The following is a 25920-nucleotide window of genomic DNA, read 5'->3' as shown; positions in this document are numbered from 1 at the left end:
CTGCGGTTTCACGCTGAGAAGAAGGCTGTGCGTGACCCCTTCTCAGTGACCCCGGCGGTCACCAAACCAATCGCTAGGGTGTATGGATTTACTCAGCAAGATACCTTTGTTCTTACATAAACACTGGCGAAATGTAGAAATAAGTCTGTATCATACCTCATTTTTCACTTCCATGTTCTTTGTTTCAAAAGGTGATTTATCTTTAAATTTGTGGAAACTGAAATAAAGCAATTGATTATAATGTTTATAGTACAGAGCCAATCAAGAGTAAGGGCCACAATTATGTTAAATTCAATTCTCAACCAACAAAATGCAGAAAAACAGCTTCTTCCAGACAGAATCGCCCTAGTGCAACATGAAATAACCCAGCCCCGTCTACGGGACGGCCTGCCCTGCGCACAGGAGCGCTCCTTCCGAAAGCTGCTCAGGGCAGGGAGAGGGCCCCAGTCTCCAAGCCTCGGTTTTCTTCTCTAACGGAGGTACCCCTGCCTCACCTAGCGGTAGTTCTGAGGATGAAAGGAGGTTATAAATGTGGAACTGTCTGGTAAACTGGTAAATCGCACACAAGTAAGATACATGTATTTCAAAATCATAACCCAAGAAGCACTGTGAGAGTTCTACCTTAGTAAGCTTTAGTTAGGCATATATAATTAAACGGGCTTTTTAAAGCTCCAATCATTAAAAAAGTCACTTAAGGTTTTAACTCTCAATATGTGCAACCTAATAAAATTGTATTCATGAAAACTTTTAAGTTTGTAGAGCTGTTGATCACTTCAGATTTGCACACTTCATGTTATACCTCAATAAATAAGTACATAGTAACTTCTACAGAGTCATGGCCTGCTTACTTGATTTAATCTCTATACTACCATAAAAGTTGTTTTAAATATTCTCTAGCGAATAAAACACACACACTTACTTGTGCTGCACAGGTTTGCACACGATGCTGTGTGCTGGCCAGTCTCTCCTCTGGCACGCTACGGAACAATAGTACGTCTGCTTGCATTGTGAACACCTCAGCGACCCTACAGAACACAGCCCATATAACATTTTATTCCAAATATCTGTTGCCCAGAGTAGGACGTTTTCAAAGACCAGACATACCAAACAGCATTCTACAATTACATCAAGGATACTTGAAGAGGCTGATGCTGTTTATAATTGTTACAATTAAACTTTCAAAGCTCTCCCAAGACGCAGATGGAAACGAGAGGGAGGGCAGACTGCGCACATGACTGACGCAGAGCCCACAGCACATGCTATGAAAGGAACAGCCGAAGGAGACAAAATCTGCGGCAGATTTCTGCGAACACAGACTTGTGCGGGCAGACTCTCTTACCCTGTGATGTTAAAAAAAATACAAAACAAAAACCAATGAACAGAATCACAACTAGAAAAACCCAGGAAGTTGTTGAGATAAAGTATTTTTTAAAATCCTATCAGTATTCATGCTGAAAAATAACAAATTATCTAAAAAAAAAAAAAAAAAACCCACAACAAAACCAAGCTGGCCTCAAATGCCTCCACTCTTAAAAGAAATAGGGCTGAAAAAGAGGCACTAAATATCCAAATAGCCAGTAAGCACATGAAAAACTGCCCTAGATCATTGAGTATGAAGGAAATGCAAATTAAAGCCACAATGGGACACCACTGCACACCCACAAGAAGGGCTAAAATTAAAAAGACTGAAAACCCCGAATGTAGACAAAGATGTGAAGGAACCAAAATTCATTACCAATGAAAATGTAAAATGAGACTGCTTTCAAAAATGGTTTGATTGTTTCTTACAAAGCTAAACATATACCTACCCTTTTGGCTCATCAATTCTCCTCCTAGGTATGTACCCAAGAGAAATGAAACTCATACAAAAATATGCACAGAGCTCTACTCGTAACAGTCAAAAAACAGACATAGCGAAAGGTTCCAACAAAAGGACAATAAACAAATTGTGGTAGCTCGGGCCAGCTGGTACAGATGGTTAGAGTGTTGTCCCAATATGCCAAAGTTGCAGGTTTGATCTCCGGTCAGGCGCATACAAGAAACAACCAATGAATGCATAAATAAGTGGAACAACAAATCAAAGTTTCTCTCTCTCAAAAAAACAAGCAAGCAAGCAAACAAAAACACAACAGATCATGGTACAATCGTACAATGGAATACTGCTCAGCGACAAACACAAAAATTATTAATGTACATCTAACAGCATGGATGAATTTCAAAAATATCGTTCTAAATGAAAAAAGCTTTATACAAAAGAGTCCATACTGTATGATTCCATTTATATGACATTCTGGCAAAATAATGTATGATGAAAGAAAAAAAAAAAAAACAGTGGTTACCTCTGGGGAGCGAGCTGAGTGAAAAGGGGCATGAGGAAACTTTCTGAAAGGAAGGAAACATTCTATATCTTGATATGGGTGTGAGTTTCTACATTTCAATGCATGGAAGATTTATCTCAAAAAACTATAAAAAATAGTCAGGTAAAGAAGCAGTAAGAGCGGGAAAGGAGAGACAAACAAATGGCAGTATGCTGATAGCTGGGCACATGATGTATGCACACCATACTATTCCGTTTATACTCCATACAGTGTAAATGTCCTGTAAAATGTGTTTCGGATGTGCAGAGGAACGATTAACACAACTGAGAGCAACGTGCTTACCAAAGAGGCCACAGCGATGGCAAGTAGTCGACCGAAAAGGAGGTCCTAAGGAGTTGAAGAGTGCTGGATTATTTATGGACAGGGAATTCTGACCCAACTTGTGTATTTTTTTTGACTTTGCAGGAGACACACTATTGCTAGGCTTCTATTAAGAAAAGAGAATAGCAATATTAAAACTTGGTAATACCATTTTAAAAAACACTAGCTTTGGAATTTCCTCTTCTGGGAAGATAAAGATCTACATTTCCCTCTTCTTCCCACAAATACAACGGAAAACCCTGGACTCATGGGTAAAACAAACACATGCCGACTCTGAAAGAAGGCAGTGGACAGGCTAGGAACCCTGAGACCACAGAAGAACATGGCGATGAGTTCCCAAGTTCTCTTTTCGCCTCCTGTGTCCCAGACTTATGGGAAAGTCAGCCACCCAGAAACACCCCAAGGTGAAGACATAAGAGCCCCAACCAAAAGCTCGCTCTCGCTAGGCAAAAGATCAGGAAATGGGCTGCCCAGCGAGACAGAAAACTTTTACCCGTAACTACGGTTCTCTAGGCCAACACCGCAGGAAAAACCGTGGCCCCACGTCCACCAGCAAAGGTAGAGCGGGGGGCTGAGACTCCCCGCTTCACCAGGCTGTGCGGAGCTGCCCACCCTCCCACTGGGAGGTACAGGGAAAGCCAACGGAGCAGGAAGCCCACGCTTCATCACTGCAGGGTTTCCCTCAGGAGGTCACATGGGAGCCCGGACTTCCATGTGGCAGTAACGAGTGTCACCCCCACACCCCCAAGCCGCCACCACTGGGTGGTGTTAGAGGACACTTAGGGGATAGTCAGGACATTTCTGCCACCCTTCAACAGTACTGAGTGACTCCAAACCCTCCCACCTCCACACCCCCCTCTAGCCCGCCAACTCTCGCCCCACCTTCCCCCACCCTCACCCCACAGTGGATGGGTGAGCACACCCCCTCGGTGCCAACAGAGGCTGAGAGGGAGCCTGGACACCCACTCCCACCTGGCAGCACCCCTCTCCTGATGGAGCAGTGTCAGGGGAAGTTGGCTAAAAGAGAAATTTAAATAACATACAGAGTTTCATAACATAATATCCAAAATGTCTCAGTTTCAATAGAAAAAACTGTCATACTAAAGCCCAGGAAAACCGTAAGTGAATAAAAAAACGAAAAGATGCCGACATCAAGATGACAGATGTTAAGTTTATCCAACAAAAATTTTAAAGCAGCCATCAATACTTCAACGAGCAATTATGGACATGCTTGAAACAAAGGATGAGTGAGTCTCAGCAAAGAAATATTACATATAAGGAAGAACCAAATGAAAGTTTTAAAACTGAAAAGTACAACAGCAGAAACACATCAGGGGGCTCGACAACAGAAATGGAGGGAAAAGAGGAAAGAAATAGTGAACTTGAAGATCAAACTATAAAACTTGCCTAATCTGAACAAGGGGAAGCAAAGAGAGTGGGGAAAATATGAATGAGCAGAGCCTTAGGGCCCTATGCGACTGTAAGAAAAAGTCTAACATTCGTGTCTTCAAAGAGGCTCAGAAGAAAAGGAGAAAGAAGGCAGGGCTAAAGAAGTACTCATATAATGACCAAAGCTTCCAAAATTTGGGTAAATCTACAAATTTAAGATGAGCAAACCTCAAAGAGAATAAACTCAAAGAGCTACACACCAAGACACACCTTAGTCTAATTTCTTAAAGCTAAAGACAACAAAAAAGCTTAAATGCAGAGAGAGAAATGACATCTTACACAGAGGGGAAAAAGAATTCCACAGAGAACAGATTTTTCATCAAACACCGCAGAAGGAAGTGGCACGGCAGTTTTTAAGCGCTGAAAGTGAGGAACTGTTAACTAAGAAACTTATCCAGGAAAATTTATTTCAAAAAATAAAGAGAAAATCAAGACATTCTCAAATAAAACAAAGAGATTTTTGTCACCCAGCAGATCTATCCTAAAAGAATGGTTAAAGGAATTTCTCTAAATGTAAAGGGAATGATAAAGGAAGAACTATTGGGACAAAAGATTTGTGTACAGGACTTATAGGCTGAAAACTGCAAAGTGAAAGAAATTCTAAATAAATGGAGAGACAGATTTGTCTCCATGGATTATAAGATTCCACAGAGTAAAGATATAAATAATCTTCAAATTGATACATATGTTTAAAACAATTCCTAGCAAAACCTCAGCAAGATATTTTGTAGACCTAGACAAGATTATTCTAAAAATGTGTACCAGTAGGCAAAAGAAATAGACTAGCCAAGACAATTTTGAAAAAAATCAAAATAAACTGGGAAGAACAACTCTACCCAACTTCAAGACTTATTATGTACGTAGCTCCAGTACCACTTGGTCTTGTGGAAGAATAGGCCCCTAAAGCAACAGAAAAGAACAGAGAATCCATCCAGAAGAGGCCTACACAAACACAACCAACTACTTTTTGAGAAGTGCAAAAGCAATGCAGTGGAAGATAGAGTATTTTCAACAAATGCTGCTGAAGCAGCTGGACACCCCTAGGCTGAATGAATGAATGAATGAATAAATAAATAAGTCAACCTCAACCTAAGTCTTGTAAGTTAAGATTAACTCAAAGTAGACCACAAATTTAAATGTAAAACTTAAACCTTTTGGAAGAAACCTCAATTTTTTTCTGCATCTAAAGTAGAATTCTTAGACCTGACCCAAAATGACTCCAAAAGCACAATCCATCTCTGGAAGCGCTGACCAGGACTTCACTGAAATTAAACAACCCTGGTGTGCTAAACACCCCAGAACAAGAATGAGAAGACAAGCCACAGACTTGGAGAAAATATTTCTGAATCATGTATTTAACAAAGAACTAGAATCTGGACTACATAAATAATGTTCAAACCTCAGCAGTAAAAAAGTAAACAATACAAACAAGAAAATGGAAAAAAGGCATGAAACATTTCACCAAAACGGATACCCAGATGGGCAAAAAAGCACATGGAAGGATGTTTATCATTAGCCATTGGGGAGACACAAATTAAAACCACAATGAGCTATCACCACACACCTGTGAGAATGGAGAAACTAAAAATACTGACACCAGCAAATGCTGTTGAAGAGGCTAGATGCAGAAACACTAGACCACTCACACATCCTCAGTGGGAATGTAAGGGAGTAGGCAGCTTCTTGAAAAACCAACTACGCAACTACTATATTTCCCAGAAATTGCACCCCTGGGAATTTATCCTAGAGGAAAAAAAATCCTTATGTTCACATAAAACCCTGCACACAAACAGCAGTTTTGGTTGCATTATTATCTCAAAACTGGAAACAATTCAGATGTACGTAGTTCGATGCAAGAAGGGTTGAACATGCCATGGATTATAACTCATCAATAAAAAGAATCAAACTACCGATATAGCCAACAACCTAGACGAATCCCCGCAGAATTGTACACTGAGTGAAAACATCCAATCCCCAACTGATTCCATTTATGTAACATCCTAGAAATGACAACATTTTGGAAATGTGGGTTAGATAGATTACTGGCTGCCGGGGTGAAGGAAGGAAGGAAGGAAGGATGGCCATAAAAAAGGCACACGGGGGCTCCTCGCAGTAATGGCAATGCTCTGTGTTTTGAGTATCGATGTCAATGTTCCAGCTGGGATACGTTATACTACAGCTCTGCAGCCTGTTAACCCTCGGGTGAGACCGGGTGAAGGCTACACAGGACCTCCATTATTCTTGTAATTACACATCAATCTACAATTACTGAAAAAGAAAAGGCTGATTTTTTTTTTACAAAGTACTAGGTTAAAGAAAAGGAAGTTAGACCTTAAAAACTCCTGAATATTGAATAATTCTTTATTAATGTAATACATAAGCATGTTTAGAATCTGTCACCCAACAAAAACACCAAATAGAAAAAAAAACCATAACTTACACTATTTGCTTCTTTGGGTGGTGAATTATTCCCAACATTTAATGGTGATACTGACTTTCCTGGGGAGGAAAAATATAAAGCCTGATAAAATCTGAATATTAATTTATTCCCAATAATGTAAAATACCACAATTGGGTAACATTCAAATAATAAAGCTATACTGTAATAGTCTCAAAGCTACACTATCAATATTTGTCCGAAATTTCCTTGACTACTCCTCCTCTCATTGTGAACTTTTCTCCATTTGCTAAGGGAATGATTCTCAGACTTCCTGGACTCAGAACACATTTACATTCTTAGAAATCACTAAGGACCACAAAGAGCTTTTGTTTACGTGGTTTATTTTATCAATATATACTCTTATTAGAAAGTAAGACTATGAATTAGAAATTTCAACTAAGAACTTAAAAATATTTACTTTAAAAACTACAAATGCATTACAGGTTGACATAGTTTTTTAGAAAAAAAAAAAACAAAAACAAAAATTATATTTTCCAAAGGGAGAAACACTGTAGGAAGAGCGGCACCTGCTTTTTACATTTTTGCTCATCTCTCTGGCTTAATCAGTGACAGCTGGATCTGCCTATCTGCCTTCCCAGCAGCCTGTTGTAACACGCTGCTTGGACTGAAGTACCTGAAGAAACTCTGGCCTCACACAGATAAGTGGTCGCAAAAAAGAAGTATTTAATGGTCTTCTTAGATGACCGTGAATATTTTCTTTTAATTTCACACCAAAACTCAAGCGGCATTTTAAGGGTTAGTTGCGATGTGGCATCTAAAATCATATCAGTGAACATTTCACACTTGCATCAGAATCCACTGATTTATCTCGCACTTGGAAAGCATTGTACCCATGCAGGGCAAAGCAACATCATGCACTGGGCGTTCGGGAAAGACTGAAAAACTCTGAGTTTCACAGATCTTTCAAAAGCGGACATATTTCATTACACCACGTCAAAAAAAGTGTTGATGCCACCACACCTCTCACCAAAAAAGCCTTGTAAGTACGGGAAAGCTGTCAAGCTCAGAGGGATAGATACAGGCTTCCTACAATTTTCACTTTTGCTTGAAAACTTGAATTTTAGCTTTAGCAACAACATACGGTCAGCTCTTTTCCTTGAAGTGACAGGCTCAGTTCATTTTTGAGAAAATGCGAGATATCTAAGTCTGAATAATCAGTTTGTCATTCTTTTCAAGTAAAAATGACATTCCCTCCACTATTGAAAAGGTTTTCATTCACCCCACTATTCAATCGCACATGTGCTTTCCACACTCAATATGCAACAAGAGTGAGGAGGGTAACACCCAGTCTGTCACACAAAATACTAAAAAATACCTGTAGACAAGGTCAAGAGTCATTAACAATTCATCCTGCTTCATCAAGGATATTTGTAAGTAAAACTGTCATCCCTGGTTTTGTCTTACTTACAAGTGGATGGCCACGGAAAACTCAATGAGCACTAGCCCAGGCTGGTGTCTCTGCCCAAAGTTGAGCTAATAAAATGCCAACAGTTTACCCACCTTTGTTTTTGCACATCAGTGTAAAGTCAGCACAACCATTATAAAATGGCAGATAGTCTTTTAACCTTAGTAGAGAAACAGATTTGACCTGTCAGCGAACCCCAGGAGCCCAAGGACCACACTCTGAGAACTATATCACCATAATGTTAAAAGGCCGCATTTCATATAGGTTCAAAGATGCTAATTTCCACCAGGGTCCAGCCTTCTTAAATAGTAAGTTTTCAGAATTAGGATTAAAGAACAATTTTTAAAGTAAAATGAATCAAGTTAATGTCTTAGAAATCTCTTTGTAAGCTATTACATGCATAAAGCCATCACAGAACTACATTTTTAAAACATGGCCAATCTTAGAACACCCATAAAAAGTCAAAAGTGTTTGCTTTCTACATTCCCAGACTGAATAGCTCTCTGTGGTGGAACAATCTCGTCTGCAGACATTCTCTCCCCAGAAACCCTTCCTTTGATCAATCCAGCTAAAGGTGGCTAGGTGGTATCTGGTTTTCCCTTCTAAATCAGTATTTCAATGCAAACACTGCATGGTAGCCACCTGACTATTGTGTTAATAGCCCACTGACATATATATACACGTGTGTTTGTATATATACATATTTGTGAAAAGTCAAACCATCAAAACAAGTCGTGTTAAGCCTGTGGTTTAAACTCACCTGCCGACAATGGCTTCCTGTCTCCTTCAGATCCAACTGCTTCCCCACTGATGCTATGAGGGTTTGAGGATGCTGCATTGTCTTCCTGACTAGCCAAATACTGTCTGGTTTGCTCACAAAACAAAAAATTGCTTTTTTTATTTCCATTCTCTGGGCTTTTCAGCCGGAAATTTGGGTGGTTAGAATGTCCTCCAGGACTTCTTGAAGAATCATGTGGTAGAAGCTTGCTTTCATTTTTCTCAAAATTAAACGGCTCTGTCATTTTACAAGTAGATGCCTCCAAATTATTTCTTGACATCACATTAAGTGGCAATTTAACATTCACAGAAGTCTAAGGGAAGAAGTATATGTAAAAGGCAACGTTTAGTTATGAAAGTAGAAGCACTGGAGACCCACGTAACAGATAATTCTCGTGAACAATGCTAAAGCAGGTGCAACTGTGACGTCAAAGCCTGGCCTACAGGCACAGAAAGAAAACGCTACTATCAGTAAGTACAAATTCCAGGTTTAACAGGCCTCAACAAGATGGCCGAAGACTAACTCCGGACATCAAAAGGGCAACCTCAGAGCTCCACACCATCCCTTCCTTTTAAAAGCTTTGGAGACCAGGGGCCACTAAGCCGTGGAGGCGCAGTCCAAGACACTTTGAGGAGCGCCAAGGCCGGTCAGGGCTCCCAGCACCCACCGGCACCGACAGTGCCCTGCTCAGGCCCCCAGGGGCAGTGGAATGGATCTGCAGGCTCACTCAGCGCAGGAGACCCTACTCCAGGGCTGCCGTAGCCGCAGCCATCCCAGTCCCCAGCCCCTTTGGGTCCCTGAGTCGCGCTGCCTTGCCTTGCCGCCCGCCTCCTCTGCCTGTCATGCTGGAGCATCTGAGCTCGCTGCCTACGCGAATGGATTACAAGGGCCAGAAGCTAGCTGAACAGATGTTTCAGGGAATTATTCTTTTCTCAGAATAGTTGGATTTATCTATGGGTACTACCCGAACAGTTTGGGTGAACAGTCTAAATATTTAGGGCTGGATTTGCTTCTTTGTGTCTACTGACACTTTCTCCACAGACCCTCTGTCACTGGACCAAGTGGTAACCCCTTCAAGACTCAGGCACAGAAGAAAGCAGGGGGAAGAAAAATTAAGAGGCATGCTAAAAATAACTGGCGTTTTCATGATTCAGCTTTACTGCTGCACCTGCTTTTGGATCATGGGAGACAAGCTAAGTTTTCACACCCAAAACATGAGCTAATAACCACCTATGCTCTCACAGGACAGATGAGTATAGGTTTTGTTCTCTTTGTCTCTCCCTTCTCAGTTGGGCTTTGATTTACACATGCTTCAGACTGCTTCGTAACCTTTCTCTGAAATGGAGAACAGAAAACACATGTAAAATTTCTTTCAGGTCTACAAAAATAATGAATACCTGTATATGCCCCATTAATGGTTGTACAATTTAACTTATCAAAGTTTATAATTCATTATTAGCTAAGCTGTTTTAATATTTTCAATGAAAACTCATAGTGCAAAAACACCCTTTGAAACAAAGGAATTGAAAAAGACTTTCATATTTTAAAAGAAATAGCTTTAGCCTATACCCTGCAACTTAATGGTGAGATGTAACAGAGGTTACTATTTAAGTGGGCTCATCGCCTACCCTTCTGGCCTCTCAGAATCCCCCGCCCTCTCGTACCTGATGCTCCGCACATCCGTCCTTGGGTATGCTGACCCCCACCGGGCTGGCCAAAAAGTCATCATGTTTTTTCCATTTGATGCCTCTAGTGCTGCTCGGTGGTCTTTAACTTCATTCAAAACAATTTTGTTAGATTGTGTATTGTGACAGCTGTCATATCGGTGTGCATTTTTAAAAAAACTTAACAAAATTGCTGGGTTTATGTGCAGCTATTTTGATATGGAAGATGGAAGAAGATACACAACACATTTTTGGCATATTATGCTTTATTATTTCAAGAAAAGTCAAAATGTAACTGAAACAAAAAAAAGATTTGAGCAGTATATAGAGGAGCTGCTGTGATTGATTGAATGTGTCAGAAGTGGTCTGCAGAGTGTCTTGGTACTACTGACATTTTGGCCAAATGATTCTTTGCCGTGGTGCCGTCTTATGCATTTGAAGATGTTCAGCACCACCCCTGGCCTCTACCGCTAGAAGCCAATAGCAGGAGATAGCTGACATACTCAGAATATCCAAATCAATAAAGTTACTGGTAAAAATGAAAAATGTATCTTTTTATGTTATGGGAAAAAATGTTAACAGACTTTTTGGCGCACCCAAATGCCATCCAGAATACCCTTGCCCTCATCTGCCTGGTAAATGCTTTCCTTCCTTGTCATCCTTCAGTTTTCCTCAGCTGTCCCCTATTTCTTGCGTTTTCCCCAAAACCTTTGCTTTGAGAAACTTCCCTAAATGTTAATTTCCATCTGCTGCTTTTAAAGCACTTATCTATCTGCGCTTTTCTCTGAAAATAAGGCACATATGTGTACATTGTTGCAAAGTGCATCTGAGAAACCTCTTTCCAGAAATTATGCTGTGCGTTACTACCCTCTTAATTCTAAAAACACTCAGTGTCCTGCCCAGGGGATGTAATAAAAGCAGACAAACAACTCTTTTTGAAGCAGTGACCTACAGCTTTGTCTACACACTGCATGCAAAACTTTTGCCCACCTTCCCAAAACTGTTCAGGAAAAAAAAAAAGTCACAGAGACCTGAAACGAGCAAGAGTCACATCTAAGTATTACTCTTTGTTTAACATTGTTGTGAGTAGAAGACAAATGGCAGAAAAATTCTCCCGCTTGGTGTCCTGAAACTTTCATCTCATTTTCTGCTTTAAATTAGGCGTCACTTAATCCAGTGACAATCTAGAAAATAATGAAATAACAAAAAGGTGTATACACAGGCACACTCAGTGGTGGGGAAACTCGCAGTGGATCAGATCCTGGGAAGATCCCTAACAGTAGACCTGAAGAGGGACAGCTCCAGTGGGAGACCCTGCACAGCCAGGGAGAACACACCTGTAGCAATAAGCACACCTGAACTGGAGGATCAGACGGAGAACTATTCAATATGATGTAGGCTGCAGTAAGAAAAGACAACAGTTCTGTGAAATTACAAAAGGAAAATAACCTCTAGGGGAATTGGGTCGGGTTTCACATACTGGGTAACTCTAGACTCTACACAATATAAAGAATGTGCATTAAAATATCAAGGTAACTACCAGAAGAATAAAATAGAATGCATAATTATAAAAATAGAGCAAAAACAAAACCTCAATCCAACAGAAAAAAAAATTCAAGCACAGTAAACAGAAACATGAAATGAGATGACAGAACCAAGCCCAAATAATTAAGTATCAATGATTTACTCTCAACACAGGAAACAAGACCCAGAATAAAAACATCCACCTTGATGTTATGTGCTTAAAGGCATAAATAAAACAAAATTATATGGAAAGGTTGCAAATAAAAGGGCTAAAACATGTGCTACACAAATAACCAAAATAAAGGTGGAATGCTCTTATTAATAAAACAGAACTAAAGAGTTCAAAGAAATCTCTGACTCATAATAATGAAGAAGAAATTCAGTCTGCAATGATAAGGACATTAGTCAAACAAACAAAAAACCGTGCTAAATATTCTAGAAACAATCAACTTGATCCACCAGGGACCAATACAACCAAGAACACTCACTTTTCTGATACTGAGCGTATACTGGACTACAGGCCACCCCGATTAACTAAAAAAACAAAAACAAAAACAAAAACACCTAGTACCATACAGACCTTGTTTACTCCTCACACTACACACAAATGTACATCTCAGATTTTGCTTCCCAGACCATCAGTCTGCAATTAGTTCATGAAAGGGTGAAAAGTTTTTGTTTTCTCATTTTAGTCTAAAAGTTCTAAAATAGCACCAAGGGAATGACAGCAAACATGATAGGTACAGTTAAAAACTTACAAAAACCACTAACAGGTCCAGGCAGTAAGTATTAACACAAAGATGATAAATTTGATACCTTTTAAATAGTGAAAACATCCAGCTGCTGGAGCACACACTGTGGCTGAATGGCCCCCATGCCCTCCTCTACCTCTGAGCTGCCAGTGTGGGTGAAACAGTATTGTCCATGTTCGAAGTTCTCCTGTGTGAGCCTTCTCAGAAAGCTCTGTCCTTTTCTGTTGGGAACCGCCCTGCCTGGTTTCAGAAGCTGTAACCCCCCGCCGCACCCCCCCCCCCCAAGGCTAAGGCTGAGGGAGTGACCTTGGACAGTAAGCCACCAACGAGACAAAAGCTTATCTCCCTGGCAGAAGCACTGCTTCTGCTCCTTTTATTTCATTCATAACTGAACCCCAGTGCTTGGTCGGTTAGCCAATGATGGGTAAGATCCCCTAAGGGGGGAATGACCTAAGACAGACATGATCACATGGGAGGCCCCCAAGAAAGAACTTTGGGGGCTACAGCAAAAGGGGGTGATGGACTCTCGCTCCTTGGCTTTGACATAGCCTGAGTCCTCATAGTCTGGGAGAAAATCTCCTCATCTCTTGGCTGCCTTACTTCCCTTGCTCCACCTAAGCCTGAAATAATGACAGGGTGGTGCAACCCTGTGCTGGAAAGGGCGGGTTCCCCAGGTGATCAGGCCTAAGAAAGAATATGTAAAATCCTGTGAAACCTGCTTTGTTTAGAATGCTTTCAATTAACTGATAAGGGTCCAAGCAAGAAGTAAGTTTGTTCCTCAAAGTTTTACAGCTCTTTAGCTATCTGACCCTGACTCAAAATAGGCCCTTAGAGTTCTTTGTTATCTATTGCTTGATCCTTACTTCCTGGCAATGATTAATGAGCTTTACCTGAATTCCTGTGTAAATGAACCCAATAAAAGCCCGTTGAGGAACAGGCTCCTGGTCCTTCTCCTTTGAGAGATTGGCCACCTTTCCTCCCAAAGCAGATCATGTCTTGGTAGACTTATTCTCATCCATGGCAGATGGGGGGCTCTGCAGACAAAGCTCCCCCACACTTTTCTGATAAAGAGAAATTTGGCTGGCAGGGTCCTTCACCCCTTTCTTTCTGCAGCATGGACTGAAGATCTGTCACCCATGTTGCAATGAGAAAGCAATAAACATAAGAAATCACAGGAAATGACAACAAGAACCTGCTGTCCTGGTGGTATCCTTGAGTCCTCACTCCAGCCCTGATCTTCAGATTGCTATCGGCAGCCCAGTAGATATAAACACCAATAAAGAAGCAGAGGACACGAATAGGATGCACAGAGGACGAAGACTGATAAGCAAAAGGGGGAAAACATTCGAGCTTATTTGTAATTAAAAAATTTTGAAGTGAAGTAACTATAAATTACTTTCTACGTGGCATGGGTGCAATGAAAAAGAACAATAATTTCTGAAGGGGATATATAATTTATATGCCCTTTCTGGGAAACAATTTAGTAATAAATATATATACATACTGGGTTGGCCGAAAGTCTGGTTTCTTTCCTCATAAAAGACATTTTTCCTTTTCACCAATAACTTTATTGATTTGGATATTTTGAGTTTATCAGCTATCTCCCACTATTGGCTTTTAGTGGGTAGAGGCCAGGGGTGCTGCTGAACATCTTCCAATGCATAAGACAGCCCCACGGCAAAGAATTATTTGGCCAAAGTGTCAGTAGTACCAAGAAACTTCGCAAACTACTTCACAAACTACGTTCCATCAGTCACAGCCCTCTTTCCCTACACTGCACAAATCTTTTTGTGTGTTGCAGGGGCATTTTTACCTTTCTTGAAATAACAAAGCACACTATACCAAAAATGTTTGTATCTTCTTCCATCTTCGATATTAAAATAGCTGCATATAAATTCCCCAATTTTTATAAGTTTCTTAAAAATGCACACTGATATGACAGCTGTCACAATACAATCTTAACAAAATTGTTTCGAATGAAGTTAAAGACACTTAAGTGCTACCAGAGCCATCTTACAGAAAAAACAAAACAAACTTTCTGGCCAACCCATTATGTATCTAAGGAGTCTTTAAAAATGTCACTAGCCCACCCTACTTCTGAAAATCATCCCATTAAAAGAATCCTGAACATCAACAAAATCCTGTCTTTACAGATGTCCATTTAAAATGACCAAAAAGCTCTGGTCAGTTTGATTCAGTGGATTGAGCGCCTGTTCGAGTCCCGGTCAGGGGACATGCCTGGGTGTAAGTAAATACATAATTTTTTTTAAATGGCCAAAATAATTTAGGTAAAAAAGTTAACTGTGATGCTTCTACTAGATAGAATACTACACTACCAGTTAAAGCCCTATTTTTTAAAACATTGTAAAATATCTGTTAGAATAGCAAATGAAAAATCAGAAAAAAGGACCCTGTATATTCAATAAAACTATAACTTCAAAAAAAGAACAAAACTCCATTTAAAAAGATGAATGAAGTACATTAAAATTTAAATAACAATGTGTTCTGGCATAGGTAGTTTGAAAAGGGAATCTTTTTTATTGTCTTTTTTATATTCCAAACTACAGTTAACAATGAATTACTTTTACAGAAAGAGCATTGTAAAGATTAAAATATCACTGCATATAATTAAATTAAGCCTGTTTTCCTGATGTGTGGCTACTTACTATAAAACCAGGTAAAGGGCCACAGTGATACTTAAACCACAAAACAAGAGTACAGTCATCTTCTCAAGTGGGATACTTAAAATGCGCACATAACCCCAGAGAGAGCCTATCCCGACTGTATTTGTTATGCTGACAGTCAATCCATAGCGGATTGGCATCTTACTACCCCATTTCAGTCACCTATAAACACTTATGTCTGTCTTCCAGATTATTTTAGCTAGTTCAAATGCAGGAACTACGTAAGTCTTATTTTCTAACAGTTAACAAACAAAATAACCCTCTGATTGATTACTCACAGCATCTACCATGGTACTTTGTACAATGAGAGATTCAAAAGATACTTGTACGATACAACCATTTAAAAGGAACTACGGAGCTGTTTTCATGACAACTTGGACAGGAAAAACGAAATGCCCTGTTTGAAACTACATCTGGCAGTCTTAAATGCAGAGCTACACCATGCCATGAGGTTCACTGAAATTTAATAGCAAAAGTTCATGCTTTACATTAACTCTTCAAAATCCAAAAATTAGTTAATGTATTTGACTGCAGGGAACAACAACAACAGAATCAGTCTTTGACCCACTATAAAAAGTTTAAGCAGCAAATAAGGATTTAAGCTTAAAAGAAGCTCCACCTACTGTGGAGAGCTGAGGTAGAAGGACTCCCCACTGGCCTCTGCCTATTCAGGAATTCTCTAGGTATCTACAGATACCTAGATCCGGTCTATAACTAGAAGCTTCATACATGTTCTTTCATTTTGAACACCCAACTGTATCGCATTATTCTTTAAAAGATGGTTCTCTCTCCCACCAACTGGCTCCTCTTGCTGTCCTGTGACCACAACCTTTCAAACATCTGAGTTAGCCATCATGTCCCCTCTCCTCCAGGTCCTTCGCCTGCTGATAGAGCACACCTTCCAGACTCCTCACAATTCTGGACTTGCTCTAGTTCAGAAACCCTCACCTCGACAGGAATCCCCTAACTGAGCACAGGATTCCAAACATAGGCCAACAGCCAGTTGGCCAACAGAACAGAAGAAACACAATATCCCTGATTTGAACACTTCTCCAATTAGGCACCAGCTTTTGATTCAAGTAGCCAGGACTACTGTGAATACACATAAAATACACAGCCACCTAAAATCAGTTGGAATTTATTGTTTTTTTACACTGTGTATTTATCACGATAAATTGCCTTTTTTCTTTTTTGTGTTGGGCTGCAGACTCTGGTATACAGGCACAGAGTGGTACCAAATATTTGCAGATGGGTCATGATCCCTCATGGGCTAAACTTACCCAATTTTAAAACAAGCAGTTTCCCCCATATGCAATCCAGAATTTTTACATGCTACTGGTGATGAGTAAAAATGTATTTGTGATCATCCTCAAATCCACAGTTACGTGTTTGCTTAGCTAACATGAGGTTAACTAGAGGGGTACACAATTTGTGTGTTAAAGTAATCACTGAAGTAGTGAAATGGCAGTAGGCTACAAGCAACTAACTCACAGCTCCAGCTGTAAGACAAAAGACAAAAAAACGTAAGATGAAACCCAGGCCTACGCCCTTTGTTTGTATTGCCCTTTGGTTCTGTGCTTCCTGCTTTGACCCCTACAAGATCTGAAGCTCCCTCAAGGCAAATCCTTTGTTTTTTGTTGCTGTTGTTGCTTCTTTTATCTTGGTTTTACTCCCTTGGAATCCTGCTCCTCCTTACTTGTGGAGGGTAGGGGCATCCCAGAATACACTAACAGTGAGCTTTCTCCTTTCCTTCCTAGAGATCACAACCTCACAGTGGCTAACCCCATAATGAGTTAACTCTTTTAATACAAAAAAAAAAAAAAGCATGCAGCAATTACTTAACTGTAACTTTTTTTCTTCTCTAAAGGTTGCTTTTGACTTCCTGGTAACCCTTACAGAGAGAATGACTACTCAAAGAAAACAGTTTAACAGTTTTAAAGCCTTGAAACTCGATGAATCAGCAGAACCTGAGCTTTAAAGTTGGTCAGACCCAGGTCTGAAGAGTCTCATGGTCCTCACTTAGCTGTGCCATCCCAATGAAATCACTTCATCTCTCTAGGATTCCGTGGCTGTAAAATGTGAACAACAGTAGCAACTTCCTTATCGTTCCTAATCGTGAGCATTAAACTCAAGACTGTATGTAAACAATTTAGCGCAGGTATTATTTCTAATACTTTACTTTTATATACCACTCCCACATATAAAGAATTTCTTCCACTCATATGGGAGTGGTGTGCACAATTTAAGATGGAAATACTTTGAAAATTAAAATATTCCTATTCCTTTATTCCTACAGATGAAGGAAGGAGACCTGAAAAGGCGAATACAGGAAGGAACTTGCTTCCAGCACACCCACCCCCCGTCCACCATCTGCACCTTACACAGCTGAAATAAAAAAAAAAAATCCAGGTCAGACTCGTAGGGCATGCGATTTTGCACTCAGAAGTAGCTCAACGGGGGAACCAGAAGCATCTTCCAGTAAACTGCAGAAGCCAACAGGGCAAGCACATTTACAGCAGGCGCCGATGGCCGAAAAGCGACTGGTACACAGCAGCCATGCTATAAACACTTGTTGAATAAACCCGAGTTGGTTTGCCCATGTCTAAGCCAACGCTGTGGTGCATCTTCCTTTCCTGTAGGAGGCGGGGGGGGGGTGTCTACTTTTGTTATTGTTTGCACCGTAGCTTTGAGTTCATCAAAGGCAATGAATCCAAAATCCACTTTCTTCTGGAGAGAAGGGGGAAAAGGTCCCCTAACGGAATGTGAGCTGACCTTCACCTTTTGGAGAATCGCACCCGGAAGTGCTGTTTCCCAAAACCTACTGCCGGGGCCTTCGCTTGCCCAGGGGCTCAATTCCTCTCCTCGCTCCTTTCCCCAAGATGTATCCTCCCCACACCCAAACCTCCAACCCCTGACCTGCCCTTCCCAGCCGAGGCACCAAGGCCTCTCTCACCCTTCCGCCCTCTACTTCTACGCCCTGGTACCTGCTCAACGCCTGACCTCAACGCCCGATCTCAACGTCCAGCGCCCAACGTCCGGCTTCCCAAAGACCAAAGCCCCACAGCCCACACACCTTCGTTTCCCCTGTGCCTCGGGCCCCTGACCTGGAAAGACACAAAAGGGCCACTGACCCCGACTCCTCTCTGAAGTCCAGCCGTCCTGGCGTCGGCCCGCTCCTAGGAGCCCCGCCGCCCGGCCGTGCTTCAAGGGCGCTCAGCTCGCCGCCAAAGCCCAGCCCGGCGCCTGCGCAGTCTGCACCCACGTGGGCCCCCAGTCACCCACACACGCCCTCCTCCAGTGTCAGAAGCGGAAGCGTCATCGGGGCCTTGGTGGTGCGGCTCTGCTCCTGCAGAGCTCCAAAGCGACGGCCTCAGGGAGTTCCTCCGCAGGCTCAGAGAGTTCCCCCGCGGAAACTGTGCTAGCTCATTCTAGGAAGGCATCCTGGAAGGGCAAATTTTGAGCTTAAGTTGGCAAACCTGTCCGTGCCAAAGTTCCTTGGGTGGTATTAACCACTTCAAGTCTTACAAGATTTTTAAAATTAACCACTGTTTCTACCTGGTCTTGGAAACTAAACACATGTGATCACATATTTTGTTGTTGTTGTTACCCAAATAAAATATTTTTTAAAGTTTAAAACTATGGACTTTTCAAACAAGTTCCAAGAAAACCTGGTACCTCATGGACCCAGTATCAACATTAGGTATTCACAGTTTTGTCCGCTTCTACCCTCCCCCATGGTTTTGAAACAAATTCTGACTTTTTAAAAAAATTTACTGATTTTTTGAGGGGGGGCATGGAGAGAAAAAAAAAAAGCATCGATTTGTTGTCCCATTTATTTATGCATCCGTTGGTTGATTGTCTTGTATGTGCCCTGACCAGGGATCAACCAAACTTGCCATATGGAGGTGGATACTCTAACCAACTGAGCTATCCAACCAGGACTTGCTTCTTTTCAAGATATTTAATTTTTTTGAACAGCATTAAATTTACAAAGTAAATTGAGAAAACAGTACAGAGTTACCACAAAAGCCACACTCGCTTTCCCATATTACTAAAGTTAAATTAGCAGGATATATTGTTAAAATTAAGCAACCAATATTGATGCATTACTACTCAAGTCCACAGTTACGTCGATTTCATTGGTTTTTATGTGGTGTCATTTTTCTGAGTCAGGATCCCATTCAGGAGACTACATTACATTTAGTTGTGGTTTCTTAGGCTCTTCTTGGCTATGGCAGTTACTTATACTGTCTCTGTGCTGGATGACCTTGATAGCTTGCAGGAGTACCGCGAGGCACTTAGTAGGATGCCTTATTGTTGGAATTTGATGTTTTTCTTGTGAAAATACTGGAGTTAGGTGTCATTAGAAGAAAGACTACAGAGGTAAAGTGCCATTGGTATTGCATCATATCAAGTGCACGTCCTTTGAACATGATTTATAACAATGGTGTCTTCCATGAACACCTAGCAAGAGTTTTGTCAGGTGTCTCTATTATAGTTTCTCTTTCTCCCCTCCTTTTCCATATTACACACTTTAGAAGGAAGTCATTCGAGCAGTCTACAAGTAAGAGAGAGATGTTAGATTTCCACTCTATTTATGCAGAGTACCTACATAAATTATTTGTGAATCATTTGCATGGAGATTTGTCTCTTCTCCATTTCCTAACATATTCAATCATCTTTATATGTATTAGCATGACATTTATTTTATATCTTGGTTAATAATTCACCATGACATTATTTTCCTTCTTAATTTTTTCCAACTGTTGTCATTGGGAGCTCTTTCATTTAGCTCTTGTCTCCTTTGACATACTTCCATCAATGTTTGGTTGTTTTTATTTTATTTTTTGAACACTGTCTGAGACTGTGTCTGTTTCCATCTATACATATTTAAATATGTATACTTAGAAGACTATGACTTTTATAAAACATCACCAAAATTTATCACACCTATAAAAATAATTTTTTAATATCGTACAATTAGTTTTACAATTTTCAGATGGTCTCATATTTTTAATAGTTGATATGTTAAAATCAGGCTCCATACAAGATCCTATGTTTATGTTATGTATTTTTTTAAATATACTTTATTGATTATGCTGTTACAGTTGTTCCATTTTTTCTCCCCTTTATCCCCCTCCATTCTGCACACCCCTCCATCCAGCATTTCCCCCTGCCCCCCTTAGTTCTGGTCCATGGGTTGTACATGTAAGTTATTTGGTTTCTCCATTTCCTATACTATTCTTAACATCCGCCAGCCTATTTTGTGCTTACCAATTATGCTTCTTATTCTTTGTACCTTCCACCCCCCCCAATTCTTCGTCCTCCCTCTCCCCACTGAAACCCCTCCATGTGATTTCCATTTCTGTGATTCTCTTCCTGTTCTAGTTGTTTGCTTAGTTTTTATTTTCTAGGTTTAGTTGCTGATAGTTGTGAATTCATTGTCATTTTACTATTCATAGTCTTGAATCTTCTTTTTCTTAGGTAAGTCCCTTTAACATTTCACTTAAGAGCTTTGTGACAATGAACTCCTCTAACTTGACCTTATCTGGGAAGCACTTCATCTGCCCTTTCATTCTAAATGATAGCTTTGCTGGATAGAGTCATCTTGGACGTAGGTCCTTGCCTTTCATGACTGGGAATACTTCTTTGCAGCCCCTTCTTGCCTGTAAGGTTTCTCTTGAGAAGTTCTCCTTCATTATGTTTTCAAATAAGTTTTCAATCTCTTGCTCTTCCTCTTCTCTTTTTGGCACCCCTATGATTCTGATGTTGGAATGTTTAAAGTTGTCCTGGAGGTTCCTAAGCCTCTCCTCATTTTTTCAAATTCTTGTTTCTTCATTCTGTTCCAGTTGAATGTTTATTTCTTCCTTCTCCTCCAAACCATTGATTTGAGTTCTGGTTTTCTTCCCTTCACTGTTGGTTCCCTGTACATTTTCCTTTATTTCACTTTTTCCTCTATTTTGCGACCATACTGAACCATTTGTGTGAGCATCCTGATTACCAGCATTTTGAACTCTGCATCTGATAGGTTTGCTATCTTTTCATTGCTTAGTTGTATTTTTCTGGAGCTTTGATCTCTTCTTTCATTTGGGCCATATATATATGTATACACACACACACACACACACATATATACATACATATATATATATACATATATATATATACATATATATATTATTTTTTTTTTTGTCCCTGTGAGCCTGTTACATAGTAAAGGGCAGAGCCTTCGGTGTTCACCAGGGTGGGGCAACCCACCTGGCTGAGTTGTGCTGCTGTATGTGGGGGAGGGGTCCGAGAGGGAACAGTACCACTTGCCCCGCTCTTGGTCGGCTTTCAATTACTTCCACTGCTACCCACAAGCAAATTTTGCCCTTTTAGGTGTTAATTCCCAGGTGGGTGGTTTTGTGTACATTCTAGGACCCAGTGAACTCTCCTGTGAGGCTGGAGGCCTCAACCCCACAGGTTTTTTCAGGTAGAGGTTTTGAGGCTTTATTTCCCTGCATGGAACCCTGGGTTGTGCAGTCTGTTTTGCTCCCCAGTTGTTCCTCCTGGTCTATCTGCACATGAATGTGGGACTGCCCACTATGCCAGCCACCACCTCACCTGGTCCATCAACTGCTGCCCTGCTGCGAGTCCTCTCTGCCCAGTTGCCTGTCTCCGCCCCTCCTTCTGGCCTGGATGAATATTTCTTCTTTACTTCTTGGTCATCGGACTTTCATACAGTTTGATTTTCTGGCACTTCTGGTTTTTTTGGTTTTTAAATTTGTTGTTAAATTTGTCCTTCTTTTGGTTGTGCAAGGAGGGGAAGTGTATCTCTCTAGGCCTCCATCTTGGCCGGAAGTCTGCATTATGTATTTTAAAAAGAGATTTATCTTTGAATTCACCTTTGAGATTTACCTTTAATTATCTTACTCTACTCTATACTTACTCTACTCACTCTATAGTGAGGTAACTAGTTTTTCTGACATTGGATTTTGTTGATTGCATCCCCTCTGGCAAGAGTACTTCATAGATGGTATTGTAATCCTCTATTGTAGCAATTTTTTCAACCTTTTTCATCTCATGGAACAAATAAACTAATTACTAAAGTTCTGCAGCACACGAAGAAATACATATATTTTTGCCTATCTGACTAAAATATAGGTATAATTTTGATTCATTCATACCAGACAGCAATTTTTGTGTTCCTTGTTGTCATTTTTCAATTTGACCATGTAAGTGAAAAGAGATCAGTGCCCCTGACTAGTCAGGTATTCCATGTTTTAAAAATTCTTGTGGCGCACCAGTGTGCCATGGCATGTGGGTTGAAAAATCGCTGCTCTATTGCATCACATCAGAAGATGCTTAATATCTAATTGTTCTCTTTGGAAAATATTAAAGTTTTTCTAGCAGTTTCAAGTGTTGTCAATCCCAACCATCCACTATCAAGTTTCCCATCAGCTTTTCACCTAGTTATTATAGACTCACTGCTGATCATTACCTAAATCCATTATTTCATCAAGATTTGCAAAATGGTAATAGTTTCTCTTCTGCATGTGGTACCTGGAAATCTATAAAGAACTTTCCCACATCAACTGTTCAGATTCATTTTGCAACAGGGAAGGTAGGATGCTTAATTCTTTTGTTTTCAGATTGTGGTGATTCCTTAGTGTCCTCCAGAGGTGACCAATGATGTTTTGGAAAATCAGCACATTTATTGATTTTAACATACTAGATATGTCCTAATTGATTGCTGTTGTTATTTTTAAATGAGAAAATTGTCTCTGAACTGTGGAAGCACCTTTAAATTGCCTCTTTGGGGTTTTTTTTTTTTTTTTTGACCCAACTCCTATTTTCTTGGTTTTCTTCTTTCTTTTCTGGTACAACCAACATGATCTAGGCTTTCTTGTATATTTTTTGTCCCACACTTAGAATCAGCTCTTGAGCTCTAACAGGAGCCCAGGTGAATCTTTTTGTGAGAAATTATATTTAGAGATGATAGTCTGGAGCATTGAATTGACCACTGTACTCAGCCTTTTCAGTGTATAGACTTTTTTTTTTAATGACAAAAATGCCCCACATGTTTATACAGATATTTCTAAATTCAAATTTGGAATTGTGGGGTTTGTTTTTACTTAATTTGATTTTATATTTGTATCTCATTTCCCCAGTACTGAAAATTTTGGTTTCTGGAAGGCATAATTACTTATATGTTTTATACTAATATAATATATATTTCAGAAATAAAAATATGAAAGTTATTACTGGCAATGAGTACTATAAAAAGATTAAAGCTTCTTCAGTTTTTCCCCTTGGAATAATATTTCTCACTCAGAATAGTTGGTCAACTACAAAAGTGTTTTAATGCAGTATCTTCATTGAAGGAGGGTGGTGCCATTTCCCGTTTAAAAGGAAAGAGGAAGAGAGTTACATAACTTTTTTTTTAACATGATTTCTTTATTTTCTCTCTTTCCCTCCCTCTCTTTATTTTGCCAGCAGTTAGTAACAAAGCTGAACAGAATGGTAGGAACTTGGGTTGCTGAACTGAACTCAAGCGGTTCACTGCTTGGTATAATCTATTTGAAAAAAAAAAAAAAAACAGGACAACCATCACAAAGTCGTTTTATTTGCTAGCAGCAAGTAAAGGAACTGGGATTCGTATACAAAGCTGTGCCTGCTCAAAAGGAAGGCTTAGCCGTTCCTTACATATACTATTTCATCACCCACATATTAATTTCTTCTTTGCAGTTGCCTACTTTCATCTAGTTAAGCTCCTATCAGCTCATCCTGTTTACAGCTACATCTATAAAAACTGCGCTATATTTGAACATTTAGCAAGAAATGACATTTAGCACTGTCCAGACCTTGAGACCTTCGTCCTTTCGTAACAGTTTTGCTTGACAAACACGTGTATTGACCACTGTCAGAATTCACTGTTTTCACTCATGAGCTGTGCATAAGAAGCCCTAAACCAGAAAAACATTACTTCACCGGCCAGAGTAGGTTTGTGACATCTCCACAAACTGGAACTGCTCACCTGACTTCTTCAGACCTAAATAGGCCACTGTATTCCATACACTTCCCCCAAAGCCCATCACTTTTTCGTTGCTAATTATCCAGCAACTCCTGCATGTCAAAACCCATGCTGCCTGCTGGGATACCCGGTGCTCAAGCAGCTTACAGTCGGTGCCAGACGCGAACGCACCAGCAGTTTATTATCAAACAATGGTAGAAGGTGCCGCGCTGTGCACAGGAACGTGGTATCACGGAAACCCCCAGAGACTCGACAGAGAATGAATTGTCAGAGGACAGCTAGGCTACTCCTGATGACTCCGCCTACGTCAGGTGTAAGGTTTGCGCATCACAGCTGGGAAGTCGGAATTTCGAATTCTCTTTTATTGCTTTATGCTCCTGACTAATACAAGGGAGGGCCAAGGGTGAGGAGTATTACATCCAATGGGCGCATCCTACAGGAAGAAGTAATTCGCTTGGCTCCTTAGGAACGCGAGAGGTAGGACGGGACTAGATACAGCAGAACCGGCTTCACCCGGGCGTGGGTGCCCTGAAAGCCAGGTTGGCGACTCTGGGACTGAAGGCGGCGCTTGGCCGGCCGCCCCCTGCAGGCAGGTTACATTGGCCCCAAAGAGCGTGTGTCACACCGGCCGCACCGCGCTGATTGGCTCCCCCAGGGAGCCCCGCCCCTTCAGCTGTAGCAGGGCCGGTTTCAGCATCGCCGCCATCTTTGTTGATGTGTCAGCTCAGCGGGTCTTTGGGGAAGCTGCAGGCGGGGAGAGTGCGGTGTCCGCCCTTTTTCCCCATCGCCGGCCCCCGCAGCTCCTCGTCTGCTGCACCCCGCAATGGAGAAGTTGGTCCGTAAGCTGGAGCTCTGCCGGCCGCGTTAGGGGTACGGCGTGAGGCTCGCAAAAGTGGGGTGAGTGCCCGAGGGGCGCCCGGGGCAGACCGGGGAGTCGTGGTGGCGGTGCGGCGGGGCTGCCCCTCTTGCACGCTGTCCTGCAAATGCCCGGGTTGGCCCCGTCTGATAGAAGGCGGGCTCTGGGGGACGGAGTTTGTGGTCCCTCTCCCTCCCTCCCTCTGGCCCTCGGTCCCGGGCTGCCAGGGTCACGCGGTTAGAGGGGTTGTCGGGGGTCGTGGGGCCCGCGCCTCCTGAGCGGTGCTGGAGAGTGGCGGAATTTGGGCTGATTGGCCTCCCAGTGCGAACTGCAGCTCAGCCCCGCCTGCTCGCCGATCTTTCCAACACTCAGTCGCCTATTTCTTTTATCTTGTGCTCAAGTTGACTGTGTTTTTGTGTGTGTGTTTTATGTTTACTGTTGTGGCCACTTTCTGCGCTCCTCTGAACACTGCCATTACTGTGATTTTAAGTAACTCAGAGACAATTGTTTGGGATTGTGACCGTGAGAGATGTGGTCTTTGTTTTTATGTTGCCTTTCTTCCAAAGATATCAAGACATGTGATAAACCTTGGCTGGTAGGGAGGATATTTCACATTTGTGTTTCTACCCAAC

At 41.1% G+C, this 25920-nt stretch overlaps 2 protein-coding genes and 1 pseudogene across 2 annotated transcripts in view; 2 read left to right on the top strand and 1 right to left on the bottom strand.

The window, feature by feature from the left end:
- Window positions 1-9324, bottom strand: part of TDRD1 (tudor domain containing 1) — a 39864-nt gene extending 30540 nt beyond the window's left edge. The window contains exons 1-6 of the mRNA XM_045854524.1: window positions 9316-9324; window positions 8775-9105; window positions 6589-6647; window positions 2661-2805; window positions 920-1025; window positions 157-217 (exon numbers count right to left, since the gene is read on the bottom strand). Of these exons, the coding sequence (XP_045710480.1) occupies window positions 157-217; window positions 920-1025; window positions 2661-2805; window positions 6589-6647; window positions 8775-9105; window positions 9316-9324 (711 nt within the window). The remainder of the gene's footprint in view (window positions 1-156; window positions 218-919; window positions 1026-2660; window positions 2806-6588; window positions 6648-8774; window positions 9106-9315) is intronic.
- A 310-nt stretch (window positions 9325-9634) lies between these two features.
- On the top strand, window positions 9635-25300 carry LOC123829045 (annotated as a pseudogene).
- CCDC186 (coiled-coil domain containing 186) overlaps window positions 25122-25920 on the top strand; it is a 40864-nt gene continuing 40065 nt past the window's right edge. The window contains exon 1 of the mRNA XM_045854061.1: window positions 25122-25329. The gene's annotated coding sequence lies outside the window, so the exon portion shown is untranslated. The remainder of the gene's footprint in view (window positions 25330-25920) is intronic.

This window comes from Phyllostomus hastatus, unplaced genomic scaffold, assembly GCF_019186645.2.
Source record: "Phyllostomus hastatus isolate PE091 unplaced genomic scaffold, TTU_PhHast_1.1 phas_scaffold_1066, whole genome shotgun sequence".
Classification (NCBI taxonomy): domain Eukaryota; kingdom Metazoa; phylum Chordata; class Mammalia; order Chiroptera; family Phyllostomidae; genus Phyllostomus; species Phyllostomus hastatus.
The sequence above is the reverse complement of the archived record's forward strand: the minus strand, read 5'-3'. Positions and strand labels throughout refer to the sequence as shown.